Raw genomic sequence first — 12,945 nt, 5'->3', positions numbered from 1 at the left:
GTTTTTCTCCATCAACCATCCACCCTATTCCATTTGGCCCAAACAGGATCCTTGAGTGGCTTGTTGAGACGCACACCCATAGTTGAACTACTGGCGTTAGCCTCCTCCAGTATAACTGTACGGTGGTGTTATTTCTTTGCAGGCACATCTTCATCTCATCTGTTATATAGAGTCGGAACATGTCCCACACAATAAGCCGCATTCTGAGTGGGATACCTAGTCCACACATCATCGAATCTTCACCATCTTCATCATCCAACCATCATCATGGACATGTGCAAAAGCTCCTGCAGAGAACTTGATTTTTGGCATGGTTTTCTGTTTGAAAGTTACCATTGGCTTTCATTTTGTTTTGTCAGCCACGCAGGTTAGTGCCATCATTAATCCTGTCTTCTCATGTCCTGAATTTCCAGTTTTTCAATCTTTTGGTTGCTGGGCAAATCACGATTCATGAGCCGTCCATTTATGTTGTCAATGTGACATAATGGGTACTTGTGTTTTTGCTACCGTCAATCACTGTAAACTGGTGATTCTGACATGGAGATCTTTCGGCAGTTGGCACAATCTTGATCTTTGCCACACCATTAAACAATTTTGTCCCAAAAGATGGTTGCACGAACTAGCTGTTGTTCTGAAGTCTTTGCTGGATTCAGGGTTAGATTTGTCCTACTAATGTGTGTACTTACTTTTCTGTTGATGATGTAACTATTCTGATGATTTTTGAGGACCCATTCTAATACATGCTTCTCGAATTAGGCGAGTGACCGGTTCCTATGCTCATGGCGCATTTAGTCTTTGGCAACTTCTTCAGGATGGATTCCTTCTTCTTCCGTTCTCACCCTAGTTTTTCACTAACATTAAATTCCCTTGCTGCAGCAGTTATTTGACAGCTCAGCAAATGTCATGGCTTGAATTGTCATTGTTCTTTTTGCCAGAGGACCCATTTCTGTTTGCCCTTCGTCATGCACAGTCTGCTTTGTGTTGGTGTGTCATAAACCATGCATTGACTTATATAGTAAGCAAAACATAGATTTTGGAGGTACAAAATTGAGGCCAACTCCTAATCCAAGTATAGCAGTTGTCAGCAGAAAAGGATGGGGAGGGGTTCACTTACAATCGAGGTTAGGCCTAAACATGATTTTTGGCGTGGAAAAAATGGTGTTGTCTTATACGCCAGCCCAATTCATGTACCGGGTTTATGGTACTTATAATAATAATAATTTTTATTGTCACAAGTTCTTACATTAACACTGCAATAAAGTTACTTTGAAAGTTCTTTCTTTAATTGAATAAATAGCAAAGTGTTGTCTAATTTTTATTCTCTAATGGTGAAACTTTTGGTATCAGTCTTTTCTTTAGATCTTAGAAATGTAATCTGTTAAATAAAATCATTTTCATGCTAATTCATGTTAATTGTTTCTGGCACAGCATTGTAGATTCTCAAAATGAAAAATGAATGTATGAATAATGAAGCATGTCTTAAAGTTAATACATATTGCAAAATAAAAGCAAGAGATGTCCTACCTTAGGTGGTACACCGAGATAGCCACTGCAGTTCGGAGCCCCACATTTACATATAGTCTTTCCAGTGCCCAAGCATTCCAGGTGGTAGTTAAATGTCAGTTCAGACCCTGCAAAAAATATCAATGTTATTAGATTTGCACTTATTCTTCCTATGCAGTAGTCTGTAACCACATCTAAGCGGTACCTCCGAATTCCTAATGCCACAAAGGAACTTTCAGAGAGACAATAAAACAACTGTGAGGTCACAGCTTTGATTTAATGCTTTCCGCACCAAGCTTCCACCAAGCAAATGCACATTCCAGGAATGCGGAATACTCCTAATTCTTGGAACACAGTTTATCTCTATTAAAGTTAATGGGGGATAGTATTTTGGGCTCCACGATCAGACATGCCTAAATTCCAAATATGTACTTCCGTCACTTAAAGTTCTGCACTGGGAGCCCAAGACACAAAACTGCACCTGTGTAGATTTGCTTGCATTTTCCACTTCTTAATACTCCTTAGTTCTAGGCATTGTCTTTTACAAATGCTAGCCTGAGACACCCTAACCATAATCTTTTTTTGAATTTCACATGCAATGATATTGTGCACTGCCACCGTTTTAATGTTGTGATGAAGATTTAAAGGTACAATCCAATATTCAATTGCAATGCACACTTATGATATTGGCCGTAACTTCTGAGGTCTGGGACACTGTATATGGGGAGGTACTAAAGATGTGCTGGGAATCTACCCCACCAATACAGGTAAAGTTCCAGGTAAAGATTGCATGGCAATTGCCTGAGAAGTTCAAACTCAGACTTAAATCATAAACTTTGGATGGTTCCGACTGCCATACAGCAATTGTTATTCAGAAAAATTTAGACAAATTACAATCACTCTCGCTTCTGGATAACTCCAACAATCCCACCTCGGCTTGTTAGATTCTCCCATTCCTTTCCCGGTCTGACCCCATCCCCTCCCATTCAAATCTTACCCACTTACCTTAGATTCACCTTCTTCCTGGCTTGTCAAAGATGCTGGACCATTAAACATTAAAGCAGCAGGGACAGCACGGTGGCACAGTGATTAGCCCCACGATGCTGAGGACCCAGGTTCGATCCTAACCCTGGGTCACTGTCCGTGTGGAGTTTGCACATTCTCCCCGTGTTTGCGTGAGTCTCAAACACACAACCCAAAGATGTGCAGGGTAGGTGAAGTGGCCACCCTAAATTGCCCCTTAATTGGAAAAGAAATTGGGTACTCTAAATTTATTTTTAAAAAGGATCAACTGTGCTAAACTTAAATAAGGGTAAATATAAAAGAATAAGGGCAGATTTGGCTGAAGTAGACTGGAAAAGGAATGAGAAAGATGGTTGATGAGCAATGGTGGCCATTTCAGAGAATAGCTCATGGCTATTACGATCCCAGACTAGACCCCAACAATGGCTAGGATACTGGACCAAAACCCCAATAATTTAGTTTATTTTTTAAGACTGTGCAGAAAGAATGATTCGCTCCAGGAGTGATTGCACGGAAAAATAGGGCTTTAGTATTTTTTAAAAACAAAACTATATGAATATAATATTAAACTCTTTAACTTCACACTCAAAGAGAACAGCTTACAATTACCCCTTAAACAGTACTACTTAATTTCCCATTGCCGGGGCTGTATGGTAGCACAATGGTTAGCACTGTTGCTTCACAGCTCCAGGGTCCCAGGTTCAATTCCCGGCTTGGGTCACTGTCCGTGTGGAGTTTGCACATTCTCCCCGTGTTTGCGTGGGTTTCGCCCCCACAACGCAAAATGATGTGTTGGCTAGATGGATTGACCACGTTAAATTAGAAAAAATGAATTGGGTACTCTAAATTTATAAAAATAGAAAAAAATTAAAGCATGTAATGATGTAAAAATAGGGTGTGGTTTATTTACCATCAACTGAGCTGCCCTCAACTGTTGACCTCAGGAACCTGGTGCACTGTTATGACTTCACCTGGTCTAAGTTGAAAGTCTGGGCAAGAGGGAAGAAACTAAGGCAGGATTCTCCCCTCTGTGGGTTAAGTGCAGTGGCGACGGAAAAAGCAGCTTTTCACCTCACTGACCACAATGGTGCATTTTCACATCTGATTGTCTGCCTCTCGCCTCACTAAATGTGAAACAACTGGGAACACAATGTTCAGCTGACAGACTGCCTATGATTTGCCCGCCCTTCCAGGACCTCTGTGCTCCTCTTTCTGGGCACCATATTTGAGCCGCACATAATAACTGCAGCCCTGGTCTGCTCCAGGCAAAAGATGGCTCCCAAAAGCAGGAAGAACTATTTATCTTTATTCTCTTTCATAGGCACAATAGCCGAGTGCCTTAGGGACACCGGGAGCCAGCCTTTCATCCCCAGCCCCGAAGAACTTCAGAAGAAGATTTTAATAATAATAATAATCTTTATTAGTGTCACAAGTCGGCTTACATTAATGCTGCAATGGAGTTACTGTGAAAATCCCCTAGTTGTCACACTCCGGTGCCTGTTCGGATACAGAGAGAATTACGAATGGCCAAGCACGTCTTTTGGGACTTGTGGGAGGAAACTAGAGCACCCGGAGAAAACCCACGCAGACAAGGGGAGAACGTGCAGACTCTGCACAGACAGTAACCCAAGCCGGGATTCAAACCCAGGTCCTTGATGCTGTGATGCAACAGTGCTAACCACTGTACTACCGTCGGATTTTGAGGACCCACTTGTAGAAGAGCCATCATAGTTCACCCACACTCTCCACCAGCATCGAGACACACACCAGAGTAGGACCCAGATCTACAGCAGGCTTGGTTTCACAATCTGGTGAGCACAGTGCAGATGTTGGATTGCAGTAAATGCAGGCGGGAAAATCCACCGTCACTGATGTTTGGAGGACTGGTGAAGGCCAGGATTCTGTTGACTCTTAGTCAGATGACAAGCCTGTGGATTTAATCTTAATGCAGATGTTGAAGCAGCAGTAACAGGCACGGGAATAGCAAGCAGGATTGTCAGCTGCATTCCAGATTGCAACATACGATGGAGGACTCTGTCTGCGTACCACTGCCATGCCAGTGCACTGAGTTCAACGCTGGGGAGAATACAGTGGCTATGGAGACCTTTGGTCCAGGAAATTCCACCAGATGTTGCAATACATTGCTGTAGACATTGGTAGCATCCTGCTGTAGCTATGCGAGGGGGGGGGGGGGGGGGGGGGGGGGGCCACGGCACCTTGATCTTACGCCAACTGGCCTTCTCCTCAAGGAATCAGCCAGAGGCCCTCGGACACCCATAGGGACAGGGATCAGCAGCTGGACACCCTGGGGCCAACCACCCAGGTGAGTCAGGGAGTGCCCAGCCAATCCCAACTCTCTCTGCTTTAGATCCCATAACTCTAGCTCAACAGACCGACGAGGGTGCACCTGCCCCACAGTATAGGACCCAAAGCAATCCGAACTCTCCAGGTCTCGGCCCTCGAAAGGGTACCCACCAAAGTCATCATAGACAATAGAGCATAGCAGTCTACTGCTTCCACTCTACTGTGGATGTTGGAGATGCACCAAGATACAAAAGTAGTTCTGGAAGATCAATAAATATTAGGAGCATAACCATGGCACATGTTCTCACCACGTATGTAAATAGAATTGCATCTATTCCACGTCTCCTCATGAGTATTCTTCCTCTGTATGTCAAGCTTGTTGTGCTCAATCAGATGTCACACCATGTTCCCTCCCTTCCACTTTTTGCAGATTTCACATCATGTATCTCTGGTTGATGTGTGCAGCCATTACATCACAGTGTGTGGTGTGTCCCACTCTCTGTCAATTACTAACATTAGTGATGCCTCACCCTCAATTAAACTGTGCTTGTGAAAGACATTCCGTCAACATACATTGCAGGTTCAAGTGATGTTCATTCTTGGCTGTGTAAGATGGAGGCTCATGTAGTCCCCGACTCTTCTGTATTGTGGAAAGGTGAAAGTATAGTGTAGGAGGAGGTATGAAGATGCGAGTGGAGAAGGGTAATATTTCCTTGAACTTTATGTTCTCTGTCATCCATGAGGGGTTTACATTCTCTAAGTCCATAACTGAAGTCGTGGATGCTCCTTGTGCGTTGTTGGCTTTACGAGTGCGCATCTGCTAAGCTGATCTGCAGGTGTGTGCAACATCCCACCTCAATGTGCCAGTGCTCTGACCATCATGGCTACAAGGTTTAACCATTTTGCATCTTGCAATTGTTGGCATTGCGTCCACAAATCTATAATGAAAAAGAGATGCAGAGCTGCCCCATTGATTCGGCTTAGACTCCCTTCCCTTAAACACTTTCCAGCTCAGCAATGCTACAATAATAATAATCTTTATTGCCACAAGTAGGCTTACATTAATACTGCAATAAAGTTACTGTGAAACGCCCCTAGTCGGCACATTCCGGTGCTGGTTCGGGTGCACAAAGGGAGATTTTAGAATATCCAATTCACCTAACAGCGCGTCTTTCAGGACTTGTGGGAGGAAACTGGAGCACCATGAGGAAACTCAAGCAGACACAGGGAGAACGCGCAGATTCCGCACAGTGACCCAAGCCAGGAATCGAACTTGGGACCCTGGAGCTGTGAAGCAACAGTGCTACCCACTGTGCTACCGTGCCGTCCATTTGAGCATACCGCTGGCAAAGACAGTGCCAACCGATGGCCAGGCGGGCGGAGATGGAGGGGACGGCATACCGTGGCAGAGCCAGCAGTGCCAACCAGAGCCACCATGTAGCCATATGGGCCAGGATGGGCACGGCGGTACACACACCATGCTAAGGGCACGGGGGTACATACCATGCTAACATGTTGGTCGTACACTCCAACATGATGTATGTATTTTGGAATTCAACCAGCATTGGTGGCCTTCCTGGGGGAAGCCCTTCAGCTGTACTTGAGTTGGCACTGCTCGAGTAGGACAAGCTGCAGCAGCAGAGCGTGCCTCAGAGGAACAGGAGGAAGCCGCCCAGGACGGAGACTCAGCCGCCCAACAGGTCAAGCAGGGAGAGGTGTCATGGAGGCGCCACATGAGATACACATGTGTGTACCGGCAACGGCTGTCATTTGAGGACTCCGCGGACCGGGCATGCCATCGGAGACCCCGGCTGAGCAGGGAGATAGTGCGACATATCTGCCAGATTTCCAGATCATGGCACACCTGGCATAGCGGGGGTATGGTGGAGGACACCCGCTCCCGGTGGCCATCAAGGTCAGGGTCCTTCCAGGAGGCGAGTGTGGTCCTGTCCGCGATCTCACAGAGCTCGGTGCATCCGCATAGTCATGGAGGGCCTATATGCCCAGGCATCTCAATACATCCACTTCAATGTGAACCGAGCCCATCAGGAAGCCCGAGCAGCGGGGTTCGCCGTCTTCAACGGGAGGCCCTGGGCCCAGGGGATGATTGACAGGATGCATGTCACTCCGCAAGCACCTGAAGACGACAAGTTGCTTTGCACAAACCGAAAGGGGTTCTAATCGCTGACCGTGCAGCTGATATGTGACGAACAGCTGCGCATCATGCACGTTGGCTCCTAGGCGACAGCGGTTATCCACTGTGGTCGTAGCTGATGACACCTATTCAGAAGCCACACACCGAAGTGGAGAGCCGCTACAGAGATGCCCATACAGCAATCAGGAGCGTGATTGAGCGGTGCTTCTGTGTCCTGAAGATGCAGTTCAGGTGACTGGACCGCTCCGGAGGGACCCTCCAGTACAAAGCTGAGGATCACCCTAATCGATGCGACCGGCTGAGTCCTCCAAATTATGCAGCAGAGGGACGATGTGCTGGAAGAGGAGGAGGAACGCCAGACCTCGTCCGACTAGGAGGATGCTGGGGAGGGGGAGCATAGTCAGGACATGGAGCTCAGGCAGGCCACACAACATGTGCACCAGGGCCAACGTGCATGGGATGCTCTGTTCGCTTCCAGGTTCACAGACTAGGGGAACTGGCCAGGGACACAGACACTGCATCCCACCTCCATACACCTCCTCCCACCCCGCCACCCCTCATCTGCAAACCCCTCTGATACGTACCTGCCGCACTACGGGGTGTGGACCCTGGGTTGGCAGTAACACCACGGATCTGGTCCGTGGGATGGAGGATAATGACAACCCGCTCTGCGATGAGCTCTGGTGCTCCACATGGTTTGACAACGTCTGACTGCTGCCCACGGTAGTATTTTCCACTGTCCACCTGTGTGATCCCTACATGTGAGCTGACCATTCCATCATTGAAATTTCCCTCAGTTAGTTTGTGACCATTGGGGCAGGCATCATCAACCACATCCTTTGCGGGTAGCTTTTGTCACCGAGGATGTTGTGCGGTCTCTTGAAGATGACTGGGATCTACGCAAGGTATAGTTGTATAGCTTCCCAGTCGAAACTTACAATGATCTGTTTCAAGTGGTCGCAGACCCGCTGCACATGGAGTGAGTGGAAGCGTTTCCTTTTTTTAAAAAAATATAAAATATTTTTATTCTCCTTCTTTTTCACATTTTCATCCAAATTTAAACCCACCAACAATCAACAATAACAAATACAATGTCAAACCCCTGGTCACCAATCTCCTCCTCTCACCAACCCCCAACATTTTAAATACATCAAAGAAAAGGAATCAGGAATCCACCATCCACCCATACATAGTCATCAACGACATATACAGTCTAAACCCACCTCCCCCCAATGTTCGATGTCATCCAATTCTTGAAAGAGCGTAAAGCCCCTGAATTGTAGAACCCTTCCATCCTTCCCCTCAGCTCAAACTTCACCTTCGAGTGTTGAGTACTCCAACAGATACCCTCGCCACGCCAGGGCACAGGGTGCAGAAACTGACCTCCACCACAACAGGATCCGCCTTCGGGCGATCAGCGAGGCGAAGGAGACAACATCTGCCTCCGCACCTGCTTCCAGCCTCGGACGATCCAATACCCCCGAATATGACCTCCAGAGGACCCGGCTCAAGCCTCACATGTACCACCTTCGAAATTACCCTGAAAACCTCCATATGCTTTGGACAGACCAAAACATATGAATGTGGTTTGCGCCCCCCCCCCCCCCCCCCCCCCACCACCGCTCACAAACATCATCTACCCCCTCAAAGAGTCGGCTCATCCTTGCCTTTGTGAGGTGCCCCCTATACATCACCTTCAGTTGTATCAGCCCCAACATTGCGCACAAAGTTGAGGCATTCAACCTCTGGAGCACCTCACACCACAACCCCTCCCCCATCCACTCCCAACTCCTGGATTTGATTGACAAAACAGGAGACTGGTGAAGTAGAGGAGAAAGATTCCCCACCAGTTTATGGATTTGTGGACCAGAAGTGGTCTGAAAAGGAGAGAACGTTGGTCGAAGACAGGAGTGGAGTCTGCGCCACAGGAAAATATGGCGGAAGGTCATGGAACAAAGTGGCCGGTTCAGTGGTCAACCGAGCAGCTGGTGGGCTTTCTCCTTGAGAAATTTGCTCAGCAAAGAAAGGAATAACTGGATCCGATTAAGACGGGGATTGATTGTGCGGAGCAGAGACTGGAAACCCAGGACCAAGTGATCCAGAAGGTGGAAGAGGCGGTGGCTGAGCACGACGGTCAGCTAGCCGCGATGGCGGTGGAGATGGGGCTGATGAAGGACCACCAGAAGAGGCAGCAAGATAAAGTGGAGGATCTGGAGATCAGATCGCGCAGACAGAACCTGAGGATCGTTGGCCTGCCAGAGGGCAGCGAGGGATCGGACGCAGGTGCATATGTGGCACGAATGTGCTAGAAGCTGCTGGAGGAAGGTGCATTTGCTCGACCTTTGGAGGTGGACAGGGCGCTTATGAGGAAGTCGCTGAGGAATAGGCCCCCAAGGGTGTTGGTGGTTCGAATGCACAGATTCCTAGACAAGGAACAGATCTTGAGGTGGGCCAGGCAGATGAGGAGCTGTTTATGGGAAGGCAACGGACTGCGTATCTATCAGGACCTGGGTGCAGAACTGGCCAAAAGAAGGGCAAGTCTTAACAAATTGAAATCGTCCCTCTTTAAGAAGGGGGTGAAGTTTGGTATGCTGTGCCCAGCACGTCTCTGGGTCACTTGATGGCCAGGAACTTTACTTTGGTACGCCAGGTGAGGCGATAAACTTTGTCAAGGACAGGGGGCTGGCAGGTTCTGGAGGACATTGAACTTGGGAGCGAGTAGTTGTGTTCTTGATCTGCTGCTAAATTTCTTTTACTTTGGGCTTTGTGTGTATTGTTTTATACTAAGTTTGGGGCCGTTGCTCAGTTTTGTATGCGGGGTAACTTTGTTCTTAATGGGGGATGGTGGGTGGAATTTTCTACTTTGTGTTTGTTGGGGATTGTAATGTTTGCATCTGTATACTCCAGTGGGGGGTGGAGGGAGATCAGTAGGGGATAGGATGTTTGGCGCCATGGCGGGGGCTACCAGGCTAGCTGGGCGGGCTAGCTCACTAAAGCGCAGTGGGGGGGTGAGCAGGTGATAAGTTTGTTGAGGGGGGCTGGGATTGTTATTTTGTTATGGGGGGGGGGATGCAGGGGGCATTGATCTGCTGACAGGGGAGAGACTGGCCCTTGGAGACATATTGGGGGTCGGTGGCGGTGGGTGCCCGAGGGCGGTCCTGCAGAGGTGCGGGTCGCGGGCTGGAGGCTGGCCTAAGAAGGGTTATGGTTGATCAGCACGGGGGAACCAGGCTGATCACAGGGAATGTGAGAGGGCTGAATGGGCCAGTCAAGATGGCCCGCGTGTTCACACATCTGAAGAGCTTAAAGGCTGACATGGCAATGCTACAGGAGACACAACTGAGGGTGGTGGATCAGACTAGGCTGAGGAAAGGGTGAGTTAGGCAGGTATTTCTTTCGGGGCAAGGCTCTAAAACTAGGGGGGGGGTAGCGATTTTGATCAATAGCGGGTATTATTGGAAGTAGGGAGCATAGTGGCACTCAGGGGATAGGTACGTTATGATGAGTGGGAAGCTGGAGGGGATGCGGAGTTTATAAGGCTGGCGCTGGGGGAGATTCCAGGCCTGGACTCGGTGGGGGGGGGGAGAAATCATCTTTAATAGGGTTATAGATCCGAGACCGATCGGTCGAGTTCAAGGACAGGAAGAGTGCCAGCCGCGGTGGAAGAGCTACAGGGGTTTATGGAACAGATGGGATGTAGATCCATGGAGGTTTGGACGACCGAGATTGAAGGAATTTGTTTTTTTACTCCCGTGCGCACAAAGTGTACTCGCGGATCGATTTTTTAGTTTTGGATAGGGTTTTCCTGGCGGGGTGGTAGACGCCGAGTATTCGGCAATTTTTGTGTCAGACCATGCCCCACACTGGGTGGATCTATGGGCAAGCAAGGGGGGAGGGCAGTGCCCGCACTGGAGATTGGATGTAGGACTGTTAGCGGATGAGGAGGTGTGTGAGGGAGGCCATGCAGAACTATGTGGAGATAAATGACACAGGGGAGGTTTCAACAGCAACGGTATGGCTCATAGGGAGAAGGTGAAGCAGGCAGAGATGGATAGGCTGGTTAGGGAGATCTCCAGGTGGACAGAAGGTACACGGAAGCCCCGGAGGTGGGGCTGATGAAGGAGCGGCAGATGCTGCAGATGGAGTTTGGTCTGCTACCCACAGGGAAGGCGGCGGGGCAGTTGAGGAAGGCGAGAGGGGCAGTGTATGAATATGTGGAGAAGGCCAGTAGGATGTCAGCTCAGGAAACGGAAGGTGGCTAGGGAGATAGGAAGAGTGAAGGATAAAGGGAGGAACACGATCTTGGACCCAGCGGGGATGAACGGGATGTTCAAGGGATTTTACAGTCGGCTGTATGGGCAGAGCCCCCAGCTGGAGTGGAGGGGATGATGCAATTCTTGGAGGGTTTGGAGTTTCCGAAGGTGGAGGAAGGGTTGGTGGAGGGTCTGGGTGTCCGATCAGGCCTGTTGAAGTAGTAGAGGGATTGGAGACTATGCAGTCGGGCAAGGCCCCGGGGCCGGATGGATACCCAGTGGAATTCTAGAAGATGTTTTCTGGGGTGCTGGGTCCGTTGCTGGTAAGGCCATTTAATGAGGCTGGGAGCAAGGTGTCCTTCCCCCAACAATGTCACAGGCTTCGAGCTCATTGATTCTGAAGCAGGAAAATGCGGGTCAAACAGACCAATCTCCTTACTGAATGTAGAAGCCAAATCGCTGGCCAAGATTTTTGCCTCGAGTATGGAGGATTGTGTTCCGGGGTGATAGGGGAAGACCAGACGGGATTTGTCAAAGGAAGGCAGCTAACGGTCAACGTTACAAGGCACTTGAATGTCATCATGATGCCCTCTGAGTGAAGGGAGGTGGAGGTAGTAGTCGCTATGGACACGGAGAAGGCCTTCGACCGGGTGGAGTGGAAGTATTTGTGGTAGGTCCTGGGGTGGTTTGGGTTTGGACAGGGCTTTGTAGATTGGGTATGGTTGCTGTATCAGGCATGGGTGGCGACTGTATGGACGAACCAAGAGAGCTCCGAGTATATTAGACTGAACCGGGGGACAAGGCAGCGATGTCCGCTCTCCCCAATGTTGTTTGCCTTGGCTTTAGAGCCATTGGGGATGGCACTGAGGGTGTCAAAGGACTGGAAGGGATTAGTCTGGGGGAAGGGGATGGAGCACAGGGTCTCGTTTCATGCGGAAGACCTACTCCTATATATTTCTGACCCGTTAGGGGAGGATGGGAGAGAATATGCGGATTTTAGGGGAATTTGAACATGGGTATGAGTGAGGTCTCTGTGATCCAGGCGAGTGGGCAGGAGAGGAGACTTGCCGTTTAAAGTGATGGGAGGAAGTTTTCGATATTGGGAATTCAGGTGGCACAGGGATGGGAGCAATTACATAAATTAAATCTGGCCCGGTTAGTTGAGCAAATGAAGGAGGACTTTCAGAGATGGGACATGCTCCCCTTGTCACTGGCGGAGAGGGTACACTGGCGGGGAGGGTACAGACCGTAAAGATGATGGTTCAACCAAGTTTTTGTTATTTTCCAGTGTCTTGTTATTTTTATCCCAAAGGCCTTTTTTAAGCGGGTTAATGTGGTGATCTCTGGATTTGTATGGGCAGGAAAAACCCCGCGGCCCATTGAGTCTGCACCGGCTCTTTGAAAGAGCACCCTAACCAAGCTCACACCTCCACCCTATCCCTATAACCCAGTAGCCTCACCCAACATTACCGTCCTTCCTTTTTGTTGCTGACCACCGTGAAAAATTGCTTGGCAGGTTAGAACATAGAACGATACAGCGTAGTACAGGCCCTTCGGCCCACGATGTTGCACCGACATGGGAAGTCAAAAACTAAAGGCCATCTAACCTACACTATGCCATTATCATCCATATGCTTATCCAATAAACTTTTAAATGCCCTCAATGTTGGCGAGGTCACTACTGTTGCAGGTAGGGCATTCCACGGC

At 48.7% G+C, this 12,945-nt stretch overlaps 1 protein-coding gene across 7 annotated transcripts in view; it reads right to left on the bottom strand.

The window, feature by feature from the left end:
- Positions 1 to 12,945, bottom strand: part of LOC119965109 (histone-lysine N-methyltransferase NSD2-like) — a 318,910-nt gene that overhangs the window by 19,881 nt on the left and 286,084 nt on the right. For all 7 annotated transcript variants that reach the window (XM_038795422.1, XM_038795423.1, XM_038795420.1 and 4 more), the window contains one exon: positions 1,525 to 1,631. In XM_038795422.1, coding sequence (XP_038651350.1) covers positions 1,525 to 1,631 — 107 coding nt within the window. The remainder of the gene's footprint in view (positions 1 to 1,524; positions 1,632 to 12,945) is intronic.

Source organism: Scyliorhinus canicula, chromosome 4 (genome assembly GCF_902713615.1).
Source record: "Scyliorhinus canicula chromosome 4, sScyCan1.1, whole genome shotgun sequence".
Lineage (NCBI taxonomy): Eukaryota > Metazoa > Chordata > Chondrichthyes > Carcharhiniformes > Scyliorhinidae > Scyliorhinus > Scyliorhinus canicula.
The sequence above is the reverse complement of the archived record's forward strand: the minus strand, read 5'-3'. Positions and strand labels throughout refer to the sequence as shown.